The 16229-nt window shown below is 35.0% G+C and overlaps 1 protein-coding gene across 4 annotated transcripts in view; it reads right to left on the bottom strand.

The window, feature by feature from the left end:
* The window catches only part of LOC122042167 (actin-related protein 9-like), a 44492-nt gene extending 28475 nt beyond the window's left edge, over positions 1-16017 (bottom strand). For 2 of the 4 annotated variants that reach the window (XM_042602145.1, XM_042602144.1), the window contains exons 1-17: positions 15930-16017; positions 15735-15807; positions 15283-15404; positions 15141-15200; positions 14991-15053; positions 13891-14017; positions 12420-12613; positions 11818-11938; positions 9398-9462; positions 7944-8033; positions 7697-7747; positions 6279-6410; positions 4338-4427; positions 3448-3518; positions 3174-3373; positions 3050-3093; positions 2931-2980 (exon numbers count right to left, since the gene is read on the bottom strand). In XM_042602145.1, the coding sequence (XP_042458079.1) occupies positions 2931-2980; positions 3050-3093; positions 3174-3373; positions 3448-3518; positions 4338-4427; positions 6279-6410; positions 7697-7747; positions 7944-8033; positions 9398-9462; positions 11818-11938; positions 12420-12613; positions 13891-14017; positions 14991-15053; positions 15141-15200; positions 15283-15404; positions 15735-15807; positions 15930-15932 (1556 nt within the window). In that variant the 5' untranslated portion in view covers positions 15933-16017. The remainder of the gene's footprint in view (positions 1-2930; positions 2981-3049; positions 3094-3173; positions 3374-3447; positions 3519-4337; positions 4428-6278; positions 6411-7696; positions 7748-7943; positions 8034-9397; positions 9463-11817; positions 11939-12419; positions 12614-13890; positions 14018-14990; positions 15054-15140; positions 15201-15282; positions 15405-15734; positions 15808-15929) is intronic. The other 2 variants (XR_006129172.1, XM_042602146.1) reach the window with 2 other exon arrangements.
* Positions 16018-16229: the final 212 nt, after the last annotated feature.

The following is a 16229-nucleotide window of genomic DNA, read 5'->3' on the forward strand; positions in this document are numbered from 1 at the left end:
TTGCTTCCCTCTTATTGAATCCAACAGTAGGTCCCTTCCTTTTCTTCTTACTAGACTCACCTTTGTTGACAGTTGTTATTATTTTCCTGCCTGCCACTTTCACACAAGAGGCATGGAGTTATCTGAGATTTCCCATAAGGTGTCAGATCCTTTCTTTTAATTCCTTCCATCCACATACAGGATGTTGATTCCTTTTACACCCTTGTCATGACAAAATATAAACTCATCCAAATGAATGGGTATAAATATCTCACCTGATGTATTTGGCTGTTTTTGGAACCTTCCAAATGAAAGCACTCCCATCTCAGTGCTTCCATGAAATACACTAAGGCACTAGGCTCTGAACATTAAGCACCTTTAATAGTTGAGGTGAGGCAACTTTATCCAATGGTAAGTGATGCGGCGATGGAGGGAGGCCTACCTGGCACGGGGTCAATTGCCGGGGAGGTCAAAGTCAAGATGGTCAACGCCCGGGTGCCAGAGGGCTAAACGGAGGACAATGACAATGGTTGGTCGGATAGTCAGGCCCCGACCGACGGGAGACAGGTCTGAGCAGACCACCAGTCTAGCTCGGAATGATGCGTAAAACAGTCGACGCTCAATACGGAGCAGCAGGACGTCAAGGGAGACCGGGTAGCTTGTCCAAACGGGGAGAAGGTAGGTGCTACAAAGACATCGCATAGAAGAGCCGCCGAAGTGTGACTGTGTGATTTCGTGGTTGAATTTCTTTAAGAATGGTTTTAGAATTTAAGTGTTGTACCAGTGTGACTTTTTGTTATATCAATTTTGTGTGTATGTGTGACTGTTATATCAGTGTACAATTTTGTGTGCGTGTACCATAGTGTTTGTCAGTGTGATTTAGTGCTACATCACATGTACTTGACAGTACGTGTGTTATATCACATACAGTACTTGAATGTATGTGTGAATGACTGCGTGCACTCTTGTGTTCTATTGGTGTGGCTGTGCGTTATCTCACATGTCTTTTTTGTGTGTGCATTTGTTGGTATCCGTAAATTCTGTCTTCACTTTCACATGTGAGCACCAGATCAAAACTATATATATTTGTTTGGATAAGAAGAAAGACAATATCAACCTAAATGATATATTGAAATATCATTAATGTCCTAGCAAATTAAACAATCAAATAAACAAGCAATAGGGACTAGGGAGCATTTGCCCCTTTGAGTTTATCATTATCTTGCAAAATACATCCTAGAAATCATAATTAAAATGCCTCTCAAATTTTAATTATGCCAAAATGCATCCAGAACTTAAGTTTTCCTAAGATACCCTAGGAATTTCAGTATTAAAAAAGAAAAAAAAAAACTGGATATGATTTGTAAGGTTCAAGGCATTTTGACAATTGAAATTCTGAGAGTTCATGGTTTTAGTAAACCAAAGTGTTAAGACTGGGTGTATTTTGCATAAACAGGGTAATTTTGAGGGGCTAAGTGTGATAAAAAAAGGTAGAAATTATACATCAAAAAATTATATAGTAGTGCCAGAAATATCTCAGCATTTGTTCCTAATAAAGTCAGGAGGAGAGATGCTATGCGATGTGTGACAAAAGGAAAAAGATAAACAGTACATCATAAGCACCGAAAGAACAATATTATTAAACTTTTAAATATTTACTGCTCTGTTTCAGTCCATGTTAATCAAAGAATTAGTTGGTATATGTTCAAAATAAGTTCGCATGAGAACAAAATTTATCCTGATCAGTGACAATTTGATTCTATTTAGAAAGATGATAATACTACTATGAACATATAAGGGAATAGAGGTGCAAATGAGCCGAGCCGCTCATGAGCCGCTCGCCGGTCAAAGCTCGACTCGAGCTCGAATTTGACTGAGCTCGAGCCGGCTCGTTTAACATTCGAGCCGAGCTCAAGCTCATTTAACACTGGCTCGAGGGCTCGTCGAGCCTATTCGAGCCCGGCTAAAATTCAATATTCTAATATTTAAAATAATTATTACTTTAAAACAATCTAATAAGTTGACAAGGTGTTTGTGGCTAGAGTGTTCTATTGGGTTGCTAGAGGTTGAAGGTTCAAATCTCAATTTCCACAACTTGTTTTTCCATTAAAATTCATTTTCGAGTCTTTGGTCGAGCCGAGCTCGAGCTTAAATTCTGAAACTCGCTCGAGCCGAGCCTCTTCAATTTTCTCGAGCTCGGCTCGGCTCATTTGCAGCCCTATAAGGGAAGATGGAACTATAATATCAATTTGATTTATTATTCAACATAGAAATATGGATGGAAATATCATTGATGATAAAGAGTGGGCGATCACATGAAGATGGGCATTTGGAGTCTTATCTGATCGTCATATGCCCATTCAAAAATTTTATAATATTTTAGTATGATTCACCATATTTTATGGACCAAAATGTCAGGATTCTTAGGAAGTAACACATAAAAAATTAAGATATCAAAGATGAAGACACTAAGATGGATGTATAGCATTACTGAAAAAAAAAAAATAGTAATTACCAAAACGAATTAGCTGTTCTACTAAATGATAAAAGCAAGAAAATAGATTACGATGGTATGCATATGCTAGTGAAATAATCTTGCATAAAGCCGAATGAAGTATAAGATCCATGTAGCGAATGCCAAATGGAAGGAAGAAACACAACGTGTTGGTTATGCCTTATGAGCAAAAGAGATCTTAACCAAATTATACAAGGGTTAACACCCTAAAATACTACACAAATTATGGCGTCTATTCAAGTTTTATACATTTTTTTTTCTTTTACATTGAATACATGAACTATTTAAATGGGGATTTAGGTTATCCTGTCAGTTTAATTTGTTGGCAACAGATGAAAAGATGATTTAGACTACCAAGCAGCATGATAAGTCAACTTTTTATGTTACAAGAAAGTTGGTTTAGAGAAATTATTCAAAAAAAATGTGGACAACGAACCTCTCTTCAACAGCTACAACAAGGCCCGATGTCAAAGATACCCCTCCTATCTGTAACAAATTAAACACACTGAACAACAAGAATCATAGATGTACTCAACTAAGAGCTCAGGACCTCACCAGTTGTATGCTACAAAACAGCTTTCTTTTGAGGTCAAGCCGCCCTGCAAACTCAGTATTGAAACCAAGAGTTAGCTACTCCAATGAACAAATTTAAAGCTTTCAGCAAAAGGCAAAGCTCTACCAGTTGAAAGTATACTGCTAGTAATTGCTTCAGCGAGTCCAAGATTATCATCCTTTTTAGGTCTGGATGGAATTACAGGGTAACTATCCCACATGTTCAGACCATTATTAGCACCCAGATACAGATTATCAGCCATGTCAGGTCTCCTAGATAACTCCATATGCCATGTATCTTCCAGCATGTCCTCATAGTCATTGAACCTAGTAAAAATGACCACGTGGAAAATATAGTATTGAACTATACAACATCAAGGTGACTGTTACAAAGATCTCACCATGGGCGAGGAGGTTGTGGATACTCTTCTGTAACAAGAAGTGTGGGATAGAAAAGACCCATAGGAGGAACCTAAAGTATTTGTCATCATGTTAATTGTAATTACACAACTACTTTTTGAAACTAAAACAAGGTGAACCTAAAGTATTTCTTCTCATCACAATGTCAATTGTAATTATACCACTACTTTTAGAAACTAAAAATCACACACTTCTTAGCAAATTTTTATGTCAATTGTCAATCAAGATGGAATGACTTAGTCGAACAAATCCTACCTGCTTTTTGTCTGTATAGCCATAGAATAGAGAGCCCTACTTGTGAATCATGAAACATAACAAGTGAATAACTGTATTGCTTAAAATTAATACAATAGAAGAACCAGAGAAGGTATTGTAGATATGGTTCCAATCCTGACAAACATTTTTTATCCCAATTGGTTTCAATACTGATTTCTGAAAATGTTAAATGAAGTAAATATATCCAAGCAAGTTGGTAGAACAACAATTTGTTCTTTCCATGGTAAAACTAGACTAGAACATCCAGGTTATGCCACATGTCAACACAATTTTATCTGTGTACATTGGTTATCTTTTAAATAAATAACCAGCAACTAAATGCAGGAACAGCATCTATAAGCACTAAAAGAAGTAATGGTAAATCCAGTTCTGAAGAGAAAATTGAAAAATGTAATAAATTGATGCTTTTCTTTAACTAACTAAATAAAAAAGTTGTAATAGGAGGTGAAGCTGCAGTCTTATCATCCCTCAAATATAATGAAATTATATTCCTCCTTTATAAGATCAAATAGGTAGCGAAAAGATGACTTCATAGACAACAATGTCTACAGTGTTATTGATGTTATCCATACATTCAAACACAAAAACACCATACATTGAGGGCCGATAGTCGTGTCTTGTGTGAACCAACAGGTCTAGTTTCATCGAAGGAATGAACTATGGCCACAGCATCAAACTCTCCTTCCTATCAAAACAGATAGTTCACAATAATACTAAAGAAAAAAAAGGGGAAATAATGAGCCTAATATTGATATTTCTACCAACCCTAATACAATTCTTAAATAATAATCAAAAGCAACTCCGGTAAAGAAACTTCTTTATAAATGATTATAACTGAAACTAATTTGTATGAGTTTGAGACATTTAAGCCTTCATAAAACACCACAAAAAAAAACATGGCTCATCCTCATGAATCAGTTTAGCTGTGTAGTACAAGGATGAATGTTGGTGCCAGAACCAAAATTCTAGACCCGCAAGGAGTCGACAGACAGTTTGCATTTCAAAAATAGAAAGATCCAAAGAAATAGAGCAGAATCTCTCTCCCCAAATATGAATTACAAATGTTACATATAAGCATGGGAATCTGGTGCAATTTATTCAGATATATCAACTAACATATTATCGCCAAAATATCACTAAAGCTGCTTTAAAAATTGGTACACATATGCCAGATGCCAAGCTTAATTTCATTGGAATACGATTGAGTTAAATCAAGAAGTTGATTAATTTATTTTTAACACCCTACTTTAACCCCACATGAAATAGAGCTTAGATGAATGAGCTATTATTTTTTTGAGCTAGCTATTGAGCTAACAAGATTAATGGTTCTCTTTCATTTGAGTGGAAATGATTGCTAGTGTACTGTGAGTTAGACTTTGGGCCTTAAGGGGCACATCAAAGCCTTAAGTAGGAGATAGTGTGAGACCCTAATTAAGTCTCATGTATAGAGTTGTGGAATAAGTGTGATCATCAGCTTAAATGAGTGAATTACTATTAACTATGACTTAAATATTTTAAATCATTGATAGAATCCAACAAGTTTATGGGTTAGTTACATATGGGCTATATGCTACAATGAATAACAGAGATGATCTAATCTTAGCAATGATAAGACGATTGGAAAGGGTTGTTCATATGATGCCAAATCCTCAACTAGGACACACATGTTGATTATGTATGAATTTGCACTATAAGTAAGAGTTTTGAGTCTTGACCGAGACTTCACCGGAGACTCTAACGCCCTACTTTTGTCTCACACAGAGAATTGTGGGCTAAATGATGATATTTTTAAGATTAGACTAGTAACCTATTATTAACTTCAACTTACGGATTTGAACCATAGATTGAAATTTCATTTCTTATCAGTTGACACGGATAAAATTTCATGTCCTACCAACCAACACTTGAAATTGACATGAAATGACACTTTCACCTCAACAACAATCGGCAATGACAAGTCCATGCAAAATCTATCACCTTCGTGTATTCGTGAGATAGTAATGACTTTTGTGAGGTCCAGAGACAATAAGGGCCTTGCACGTGATCCACGATGATGCTAATGCCTAAGGGCTTCACTCGTGGTTAATGACGACACTGAAGGCTTTGCTCATGATCCGCAATGATGCCAAAGAGTTTGCTTGTAACCCATGATGATGTTACAGCATTGATCGTGCTGTGTGACAATGACAATTTGACAAAACCTTAGCTCTTGGTGTATGATGCTCCAGTGAAGGTCTCACCATCTTATACCTCCAGTCTTTCCCTCTTCTCTTCTGCCTGCTCGGCACACCCCGGCACCAGTACTCAGCAGGTTCCACACATATTGAGTTGACCAGGCACTAAGACACCGATTAAGGTCAAAATTTCAAACCCAATTATTGGTCCTAACAAAGTTAATTATATTCCCTAATTATATTCCCTCATCTGAATGTATAGTTACTATCTTATATTAGCTTGCCCGCAATCATCATTAAAAATGTAACTGACGACAACAATAACATACAAGAACACAATCCACACAATGTAGAAAACTCACTCTAATCTGACAGTAAGACTCCTTGATTTTGTTAAGCATTAACATGTCAATTGGCTTTGTCAACGGATTGGTTTGAATAGGTGGCCAAGTCTGATAGTAATGTTGTACCCATAAGAGGCACCTTGAGATGTCCTGTGTAAAATATTATAGCCAAAAGTTAGATGTTACGCCAAAGAGTGAGTAATGAAGTAACAAGAAAAATATATTATATTTGTTCAAGATGAGTAATTAATAATACTTAACTACTTTCTACTCGGACCTTCATATTTAAATGAAAAATGTGAAGTCTACAGTTCAGTAATTGATTTCCGAAAATTCCAAGCCTCCGAATGTTCGATAAAATTTTGATTTAATAAACTCCTCATATTGATGATAGACCAAAATCAATAAAATTTTGATTTAATAAATCCCTCATATTGATGATAGACCAAAGGGAAATTATCCTTCGTCAAGAAAATATCCTGCATATTCATTCAATATGATTGAGTTGGCCTGGATGTCATTAAGACAGACCTATGGTTGAACAATGAGGATTCAGTTGTTGCCATATAAAATACCATTTTGGGAATTTGATGCACCCTAGCAAAACTCAATGCATGAAATCCTAGGTTAGGGAGAGAGGTTTAAAACATTGCTCCTAATATGAGTATTTGGTTTATTACTGGTGGGTTTGGCTATTTTTGAAATTGCAAGCTGAACCAAGTCTGAAGTGCAGATGCAACAATTATGGTTTGAAATACAAAGTCGTGCCGCGTGAAACGTAATTATTTCCCGTCGTTACAATTTCACGAGGTTGCGGAGGGTGTTGCGACCCCGCGGCAGTCCTCTGCGGAGGCATGAAAGGTGGCGCGGCCCTCCGCAAGGTCGCAACACTTGCGGCTGCAGTCGTGATTCAACCACAATATTTTTGGATTATTTTTTTTATTTTTTGAATAGGTATTAGTTATATATAATAATTATAAACATAATATATTATTAATAATAGTTATAAAATATTAAAAATTATTTTAGATAATTTTAAAAATTAAAAAATAATTTAAAATTTTTAATATATATTGATCCTTCCCCGGGACTCGGCATGGCAGGAGCTTTGTGCACCGGACTGTCCTTTTTTATATTGAAAATTGAATGTGAATTTAAAATAATCTAAAAAAAATCAAAATATAATTCTTAAACATTTCAAATAAATTTTAAAAAATTAAATTGTATTGGCACGACAAGATACAGGACTGAAACTGTATCGTTCCGGTCCGGGATCGAAACTTCAACACGGTTTGAAATTTTGCTACTATGCAAGAACCAAAAATGATGTGGAGAAAAATGTCATATCAACTAAGACAAATCACTCTCTGAAAGTTAAAATGTCAAGGAAAATAAAGATGGTGATTTAAAAGAAACCAAAGCAAAAAAACTCAAACCTCTCCGCCATAAGGCAAAGACATGACTGTAGTTGGCAAAGCTACACCATCCTGAAATTAGCAGTGGTACGTCAAATAATCCACCATGAATTACAATCTTTAATTCATGAACAAAGCTTAATGCAATAGCGCAAGGTATAAATTTTGCCTACAGCTTGTATCAAATTTGTTAAATGCTTAATTCTATAAACAGAAATGGAACTGGACACTTATCTGAAGTTTAAGAGGCAAGTAAAGCAGTTGCTACCTCAATACAGATTACTGATGTCACTTGGGCACCAATGTTAACAATACATGCCGTTGATAATCCATTCCCAAAGGCAGCAGCAAGACCTTCCTGGAAAAGGAAAGCACAAGGGATATATAAATCCAGCACAATCTAGTAGCAAACATAGAAAACCTTCAACAATGTTGTTTGAAGGTGCTGGAACATGAAAAAGAAAATCAATTAACTCTGTGGGCAATTAAAATAAGAAGATACAAAAAGGAAAAAAAATACAAAAATTAAACAATGAACAAAAATTTTGAAAAACAAAAACATTGTAAAACAGGAAGATTATGTGATCAACTAAAGAAATCAAAGGTAATTTGTGTGGTTTATCTCAATGCATTAAGTAAACCATTGGCTACTTCATGGAAGTGGGTCTTGGTACAAACAATTAATATCTGAAATGCTGCGAATTGCTAAAATCTGACTGGAAAATTACATATGAAGGTGCATTTATAATTCAGATGCAACCATGTTCACAGGTGCATCGGCTAAAGCATGATTCAACACGGTCAGATAAAAAAGTGAATGTAGGCAGAATATTCATATCAACACTGCAGTTAGTAAATTCCAAAGTAACTTTGAACAATTCTTAACTATGTATTCCAGCGGTTTAGAGCTACAAAACATTTTGCAAGGTATATGTTGTCACTTTTGAGAAATTGCCCAAAAATGGCATTTGCACATTAAGATATGTACCATTTATTTAGAATACAGTGCAGTTCAGCAACTATTATTATCAAATTTAAATAAGATGAGCCCATCAAAAGTCAGTTTAGAACAATAATTTCAGCCAAATTATACAATATGGAGTTTCATTGATCAATAATTTTCTCAAAAGAATTGTTATGTAATTCTCAGTCATGTTACGAACCAGTGGCTCCACATCCAAAGAGTAATGCCATCCATTCATATTTGCAATTTCTAAACGGATACTCTAAGATGACATTATGATAGGATTATAGTTTAATCCATCCACAAAAAGTATTAGCTGACATTTCATTGAATACAGAGGGATGCCACATGATGATTGGAACAGTGCAATAATTTTAAAGAGATAACAGAGGGAAGTCCAAATCTTCTACAGATAAGCTACAACATCAACCAAAAAACATTTATCTCCAGAAGAAGATCCTAAAAAAAACTACTGACAAGAGCAACAGGATTCAGCAACAACAAGACTATAGCAAAACAATAACGAATCAACAAACACAGAGAAAAACTTCTGATAAAATTAAGAGAATGATAATTGGGAAACAAATAGAAATTACATCCTTTACCAAAAAAGAATGAAGCCTATTTCATTTATATGAACACAATATTTTAATGGCTGATATTTCTACTCCACTAAAGAAGAGCACAATATCTCTCATTAGTAGCCCATGTACAGGTGATTTGTACAGCTGTAGCCGACAAGTATATCATTGACACACCTGATGTACAACCGCCATGCTAAAATTCAGTTCACCCAAAACAATAGACAACATCTCTTTGATTTCTGCAGAAAAAACGAGCAGTATATCAGAGTTTCATGAGTGAGGACAGGAAGCAAAGACTAAAATGTACGATATAAGATTTTTTTCCAAACATGAAAATTCTTTATGAACCATTTAAATTTACTTCAGTCACTAGTAAATTCATGCGATTTCCAAACATGAAAACTCACTTAAGAAACACAGTCTATAAATGCATAGTAATTAACATCTACCTTGAGATACCTTGTTTTAGTTTGATGACTCTACTACCAACTTGGGAATTAACCATTTCTGGTTATATGACCAAAACCTATTGAATAGGTGAATCATTGTTAAGGGGAAACAAAAGAAAAGGGCTGTAGATAGATGGAGAACATCATCAGATTAGCATGATGCATGTAGCTGTTTTTATAAGACTTCAGTTAATTCTAGACTGCAAAATGAAGTTTCAGCCTTCCCAAAGATGTCAAACTTTAAATAGAAGGCATTGACATGATGAACATGAGACAGGACAAAACAATTATCATTGGAATTTGAAAATACCAAGTCTTTAAAGTTTGAAGAAAAAAATCATGTATATGTTGCAAGACAAGTGAAGCTATAAAGAAATTTATCTCATGCAACAGTTTGCCAGATAACATGGGCAATTCCAATGCACAACTAGAGGAGTATTGAAACGGCCCAAATAATGGCATGCAATTTTTACTTAGCTTTTAACACAATTCAACCATCAACTAGTTGTTGTAAAGTAAGAAAACATCTCTAAACTCAGGCAAACTACGTAATATCTAGGGAAAAGACCAAAAAGCAACAAGCCATAGACAGAAATTTCTAATCATATCAATGGAGCCAACAAGCTAATTTAGCCATAAGCCATTTACAAAAAAACTCCAGATAGGCTTCATGAAAAAGATGAACCAATCCAAAGCATCGAGCAGAGATTGTAATGACGGATTTAAATATCATTTAGTATTGATCAACTGCAAAATTTACTGGTCCATCTGTCGATCAACAAATGATAACCTCCGAAACACTGGAATTTCCTCATTCACTCCAAAGCATCTCCCAACTCCGTGATTTTTTCCTTTGTGAATAACAAACATAGCAATGACACTGAGCTACTCTGCAACGACAATGATGAGTTACTAGGCAACAACAATGACAACAAGTTCCTTTCCTCCCTCCAAAACTTTGACTTCAGCCCCGATTTACTTTGCAACAAATCCTGACTCTGGACTGTACTTCATTGGTGAAAGTGAGAGTGACAAAGGCTAAGGTTTCAAATGATTTGTCTCATTTCACATCAGCGAATAGAGATCAATGAAGGCCTGGGTGTTGAAACGATTCCTCTTGTTTCCTCATTGGTGAACCCAAGAGTGACGAAGGCTAGGTCTTGAACGTAAATCGCTTCCTTCTCTACTTAGAGCCTACAATTTTAGACAACCTGACACGACCCACATGATTAAGAGAGACAAATCACGAAGTTGACATCACATGAATTGACTTGTTTAGAAAAACAATTTATTTAGTTAATCTTACACCTTATAGAATTGTTTTTTTAATAAGTATATAATTGGTCTACATTATTTTATATGGTTTTTGGTTGACCCAAATGACAAGATCCATTTATAACACTATTAACATGACACAAATTACCACCCCTAGAGACCCCTTTCCTCTTATACCCATGTTCCTCCCCTCCTCCTCAGTGTCTATGACACCGCATGTTGGCACATTTCATACAGCACGAGCATGTCTAGTTAGGCACATTTGATACAACATGAGCATGTCTTATTTCGACCTAAGACAAAAACCCCGGTTCAAAGAAAGAGATTTAATTGTAATATAGCTAGAACAAAAAGTAATTTATCTGGCAAAAAAACAATTGAGAAAGATTCAGTTGTAATCTATGATAATAAAAAGATTAGCATGATAAATGTCAAACAAAAAAAAACAAGATTTGGCATATCTTATGTAGAAATATACCTGTTGATATATTGTTATCCCTACCTACCCACCAAGTTTTATAGGATATGAAGAATTCGGAATGCTAGTTGTTTTAAATTGGAATAGGGTGCATAGGCCCACTTTTTTTCCCAATCACCAATGCAAAGGAAACAGTCATTCTAAAGCAAGAAAAATATGGATAAAAAGTATGTTTGTACACACATCTTCACTACCCATTACATTCTATCTACAAATTATTGAATGGTACAAATAGTTCAGCCTTACAAAGAGCTCAATGATGGGATACTATCCATGCATTCTGGCACAAATAATTAGGACTCACACTACAGAAGCTTGATCTTTTTGAAATACTTTAAACATCTCATCAACATTATCTAAAGGTAAAGAAAATATGCAATCAGAAAGCATACCACGGTTGTCAAATGATTCTGGCAAAACAAGAATGGCAGCATATAAGTTTCTATCTCGAGGAGGAAGATGGAGCTTTTCAGTTAATATCCAATCCCATATATCATGTAAATCTTGCACGACCTGCAGAAAAAAAAATGGGCATTTATCAAAATTAACACTATGAACCATACAGAATACTTTGAAAAGAATAACTCCAAGAACTTAAGAAATAAACATTACAATTGAAGGAAACAATTGTAATAATCTTTCACATGGCTTAATAGGAAGAGTTTTTCCACAATTGGTTTATCTTTTTATTTTTAAATTTTATTAAGGCTAAGGACAATAATGGCCCCTGGTCTTTAGTAGGAAGATGCTTCTAGGTTTCTTAGTACCATGTTTTTGCCAGTTTCACTTCCTTTGTAACAACATAGTTCTGCATCTTTATAGATTGAAAATGTCATGGGAGTGTTGGACGCAATGTTCATAAAGTATAAATAAAGCACATGTCCAATTCAACTATTATTGCAACCATTTTAAATTATATTTCTGTAAAAATGTACAACATAGTAGGCATAATAGTCATAGTTACCCAGACAATTGTCAAATGCAATAGGGCTACCTGTTGTAGAGGATAATGATGTGAAATATTCAGATGCCCGCGCCTTATAGGATGACTCAAAGAATATGGCTCGACAGGAGATATTTTTAAAGCTTCTTCTCCACAGATAAACTCCTTGAAGATAAACTCTTCCCCATCCAAAACAGAATCAGAATCCTTTGGTTTAGACTCAGCACCCTTTTCCATTTCTCTTTCTAAACAAAACATACAGTATAACCAAATAAAAAGAATATGGAATCGCAGCCTTGAATGGATAAAAAAAATGACAACAAAAAAGCGATGGACAAGATTAGTAGCATCATCAGTAAAAAAAATATGAATATTTATTTAATCAGTTTATCATAACAACTCATACCACAGTAAAAAGTTTACATGATTACTAAAAAACAAAAAATATCCAAAAGTTCTATTTGCAATTTTCATAAGATAATTAAAAACATAATAAGCAACCAAGCACCAGCAAACTTTTTTTTTAAAAAAAAAGCAAGCAGTGATCGCAAAGATATAGTTACTCCACTAGAGACAGGATCCTAAATCTCACAATGGAAAATAAAAAGTGAAACAACAAATGGGAAATGTTAACCTTGTTTATATTTGATATTCCAAAGCTCAAAGGATAAATGATTGCATAAGCAAAGGTGCACTCAATTTTGTGACAAGAAGCGTATCCATACTAATCTTGAAGAATAAAAATAAAAGATACTGAATGATTGAATAAAAACATCATTGTTGCACAGAGATCTGTTTGCTTAGTTTACCAATAATCCATAGTTAAAACTAATTAACACAATAAGAGAACAGATCCATGTTAGCCAGCATTTCTAAATGAAAAATGTGCTCTATGCAATTTAGATCAAATGTTTCTGTTAGTCCTAGCAATAAATTCCACTTCCTATGTCTAAGATTTAATTCCTTGTGAAAAAAAATACTGACTACCTTAGCAAATGTGACTTCATTAAACCTTGAACAGGAGCAACCACGCAAATAAAAATTATTATAATTTGTTTCTTCATTTCATAATCAAAGGCCTAGTAATTTGATATAAAGACACCATAGTTCATCCTTACCAAGGGCAAGACAAATATAGTGAGGTTGGCTCTTAGTGAAATTAGAAAGGAACCAGTTTAATCTGATCATCTTTGCAATGCTACCATACCGATATATTGCCAAAAACAAGAAATTTGTAAGGATGTAAGGATAGATAAACTCTTAAATGTTATGATCTAGCATGATTACAGAAAACATGGCATGTAAGCTGATGTTACTTGTCCTGCTGCAATATAATTTATTGATATACCAAAATAAAACCATTAGGACGCATACTAGGTCTCAATGAAAGCATAAGCAACTACTTAATAACAAAGAAACAATGAAATTGATATATTAAGAAAATGTTCAATTTTGGAAGAAAAAAAAATGAAATTAGTAGCATTTGATCTTTCACACAAATTTGAGAATGAAACAAATATACCAGAAAGTATGGCTTGGGAAGTGTCTACTTCAAAAGATGATTTTGGTTTTTTCTCCACTACAGTTGTCCAGGTAAAAGAAGTATCACTTCTGTTCTGATGAGAAGCATATCCTTCAACTGTTCCCATCTGTGAAAAAAAGGAACACGCATATTTATACAATAATAGTAGGTGCAGGTTTGAAATGGAAAAATAAAATTCTTCTTTCACAGGCCTATACACAAAAATATCTGAAGATAAATAACATTCTTATTCAGCACCAGCTCCCACCTTAAGGAAGACATGTAATGAATTGAATCAACATACACTTGAAACACTGTGTATCATATTTCATATTCATCTATAATGTAAGAGATTTTCACCCTCCACAGAAAGATTATCCCTTGCAACGGTAAAGTTGTTGCCGTGTGACCTGGAGGTCACGGGTTCAAATCACGGAAATAGCCTCTTGCAAAGCTAGGTAAGGCCGGGTACAATCAATCCTTCCCCATCACCCCGCATTGACAGGAGCTTTGTGCACCAAGTTATCCTTTTTACAAAGTACTGCACTTGCATAGAGCTCAGTCCACATACTACAAAGACCATCCCTCTACAGAACTTAACAATTTGGCACCGAAGAGTTGTGTCAAATTAGAATGATTATTGATTAAGGATTTAATAATTATTTATATTATACTGGAATAACAATAAATCATCTCAAACTCTTTTAATAAGAACCATAATTTATTAAGTATGCTCCACCTCCTGTACGAATACTATGCAATGACACAATTGCATGCCACTAACCTACTTGCTCTGAAATATCACTGACATGTGAACCATGACTTGTTACATTAACCAACATGAAGCTTTATGAGCAAATGCAGTCTGTTCACTGATCAGTACTCCTCCATATCATGTAAGTCAAGAGAAAAAGCAGTTGTAAATTTGTCCACATCACTAGGTGATGAAGTTAGCAATGGATGTTATCTCTTGTACTAGTAGGTTTTAGATAGAAAGAAATTATTGATCTTCATTTGTTTGCTTTGAACATCTGATTTACTTAAGTCTTAAAAATAAATCATGACAACAGTTACAAAATTCACAATTAAGGGTAAAATACCTTACGAGGAACAGAGTTACTTGCCACTTCATCTAGGTACGGAATCTTAAGCAGTGATGCAATCTGCAGCAACAGATAACCTCAATTAAAAGTTATACAAACATTCTCGAAAGGGAGAAGACCAGGAAGGAGGTGGACAGGAGTTGTTACACTGTCATAAGCTCTCTCTCGATCCAGTTCTTGGACTGGAGTAGCTTGCTTGTTAAGCATCTGGAGCCAACCACAAAAGACAAGAGTATGGAAGAGATACAATTAACCATAGCACACCGTCAACCAACTAAGACATTGTTACCTGATCCTGCACAGTTCCCTTCAGTCCATCATTAGACCCGTTCTTCACATGCCGTGCTATGCAGTTGGGAATGTTGAATGGTACATGATGGTTAGCACATCCTATTCTAACATTTGCAGATCCTTCCATAAATAGGACACACACAAGTATAAGTCAATCGTACAAAAAAAGGAAACCAACGAAACCTAAATCCACCATAATCAGTCGCATCAGTCTGTAAAACAAACACTTCCCGCAACATTATATTTGTAGTATCTTAAAAAGGTGAAAATCTCTCAATTGAAGGATATGTCGTTAGTTTAGAGCGGGATTACAACCCGGGTTTTCAAGCTTTTTACGGAATTATAACGCAAAGAAGCAGTCATTTAAAGACTATTTACCCCCTAAATTTGATCGGAAAATATAACCATTCCAGGAAATGAACTAAATGAACATCAATTAGGGTTTTTCACCTGGATTGATAACGACGAGATTGGAACCGCGCTCGTTGATTAGCTGGGAAGGCACGACGGATTTGAAATAATCCTGGAGGGGCGAAAGCCAAAATGAAATAGAATCATAAGTCGAAAGAATGAAGAAAACAACTCTGCAAGTCGCGGCGATGGACGAAGAAAAAGGAAGCCGCGATGGAGGAAGGAAGCGCTCACCATGAGGGACAGAGGGAGGAGGACGAGGGCGACGAGCGAGGTAACAGGACGCCGCTTGTGTCGAGGGACTACACCGTGTAAACCGGCTGAATTTAATTAAAAATTATTAAAGAATGTTATATCAAAATATTTTTTCCAATTTGATTATAATTATTTTAAGTTAATTAAAATTATTTTTAAAACTATTGTAATTACTGCAACAACACAATAATTCGTGTTTCACGGTAACAATCGATTAAAATTTTTTTCTTTAATAATTAAAAAATTAATTTATATTTAAAAAATTATTATTCTCATTAT

This window comes from Zingiber officinale, chromosome 2A, assembly GCF_018446385.1.
Source record: "Zingiber officinale cultivar Zhangliang chromosome 2A, Zo_v1.1, whole genome shotgun sequence".
In the NCBI taxonomy this organism is placed as follows: Eukaryota; Viridiplantae; Streptophyta; class Magnoliopsida; order Zingiberales; family Zingiberaceae; genus Zingiber; species Zingiber officinale.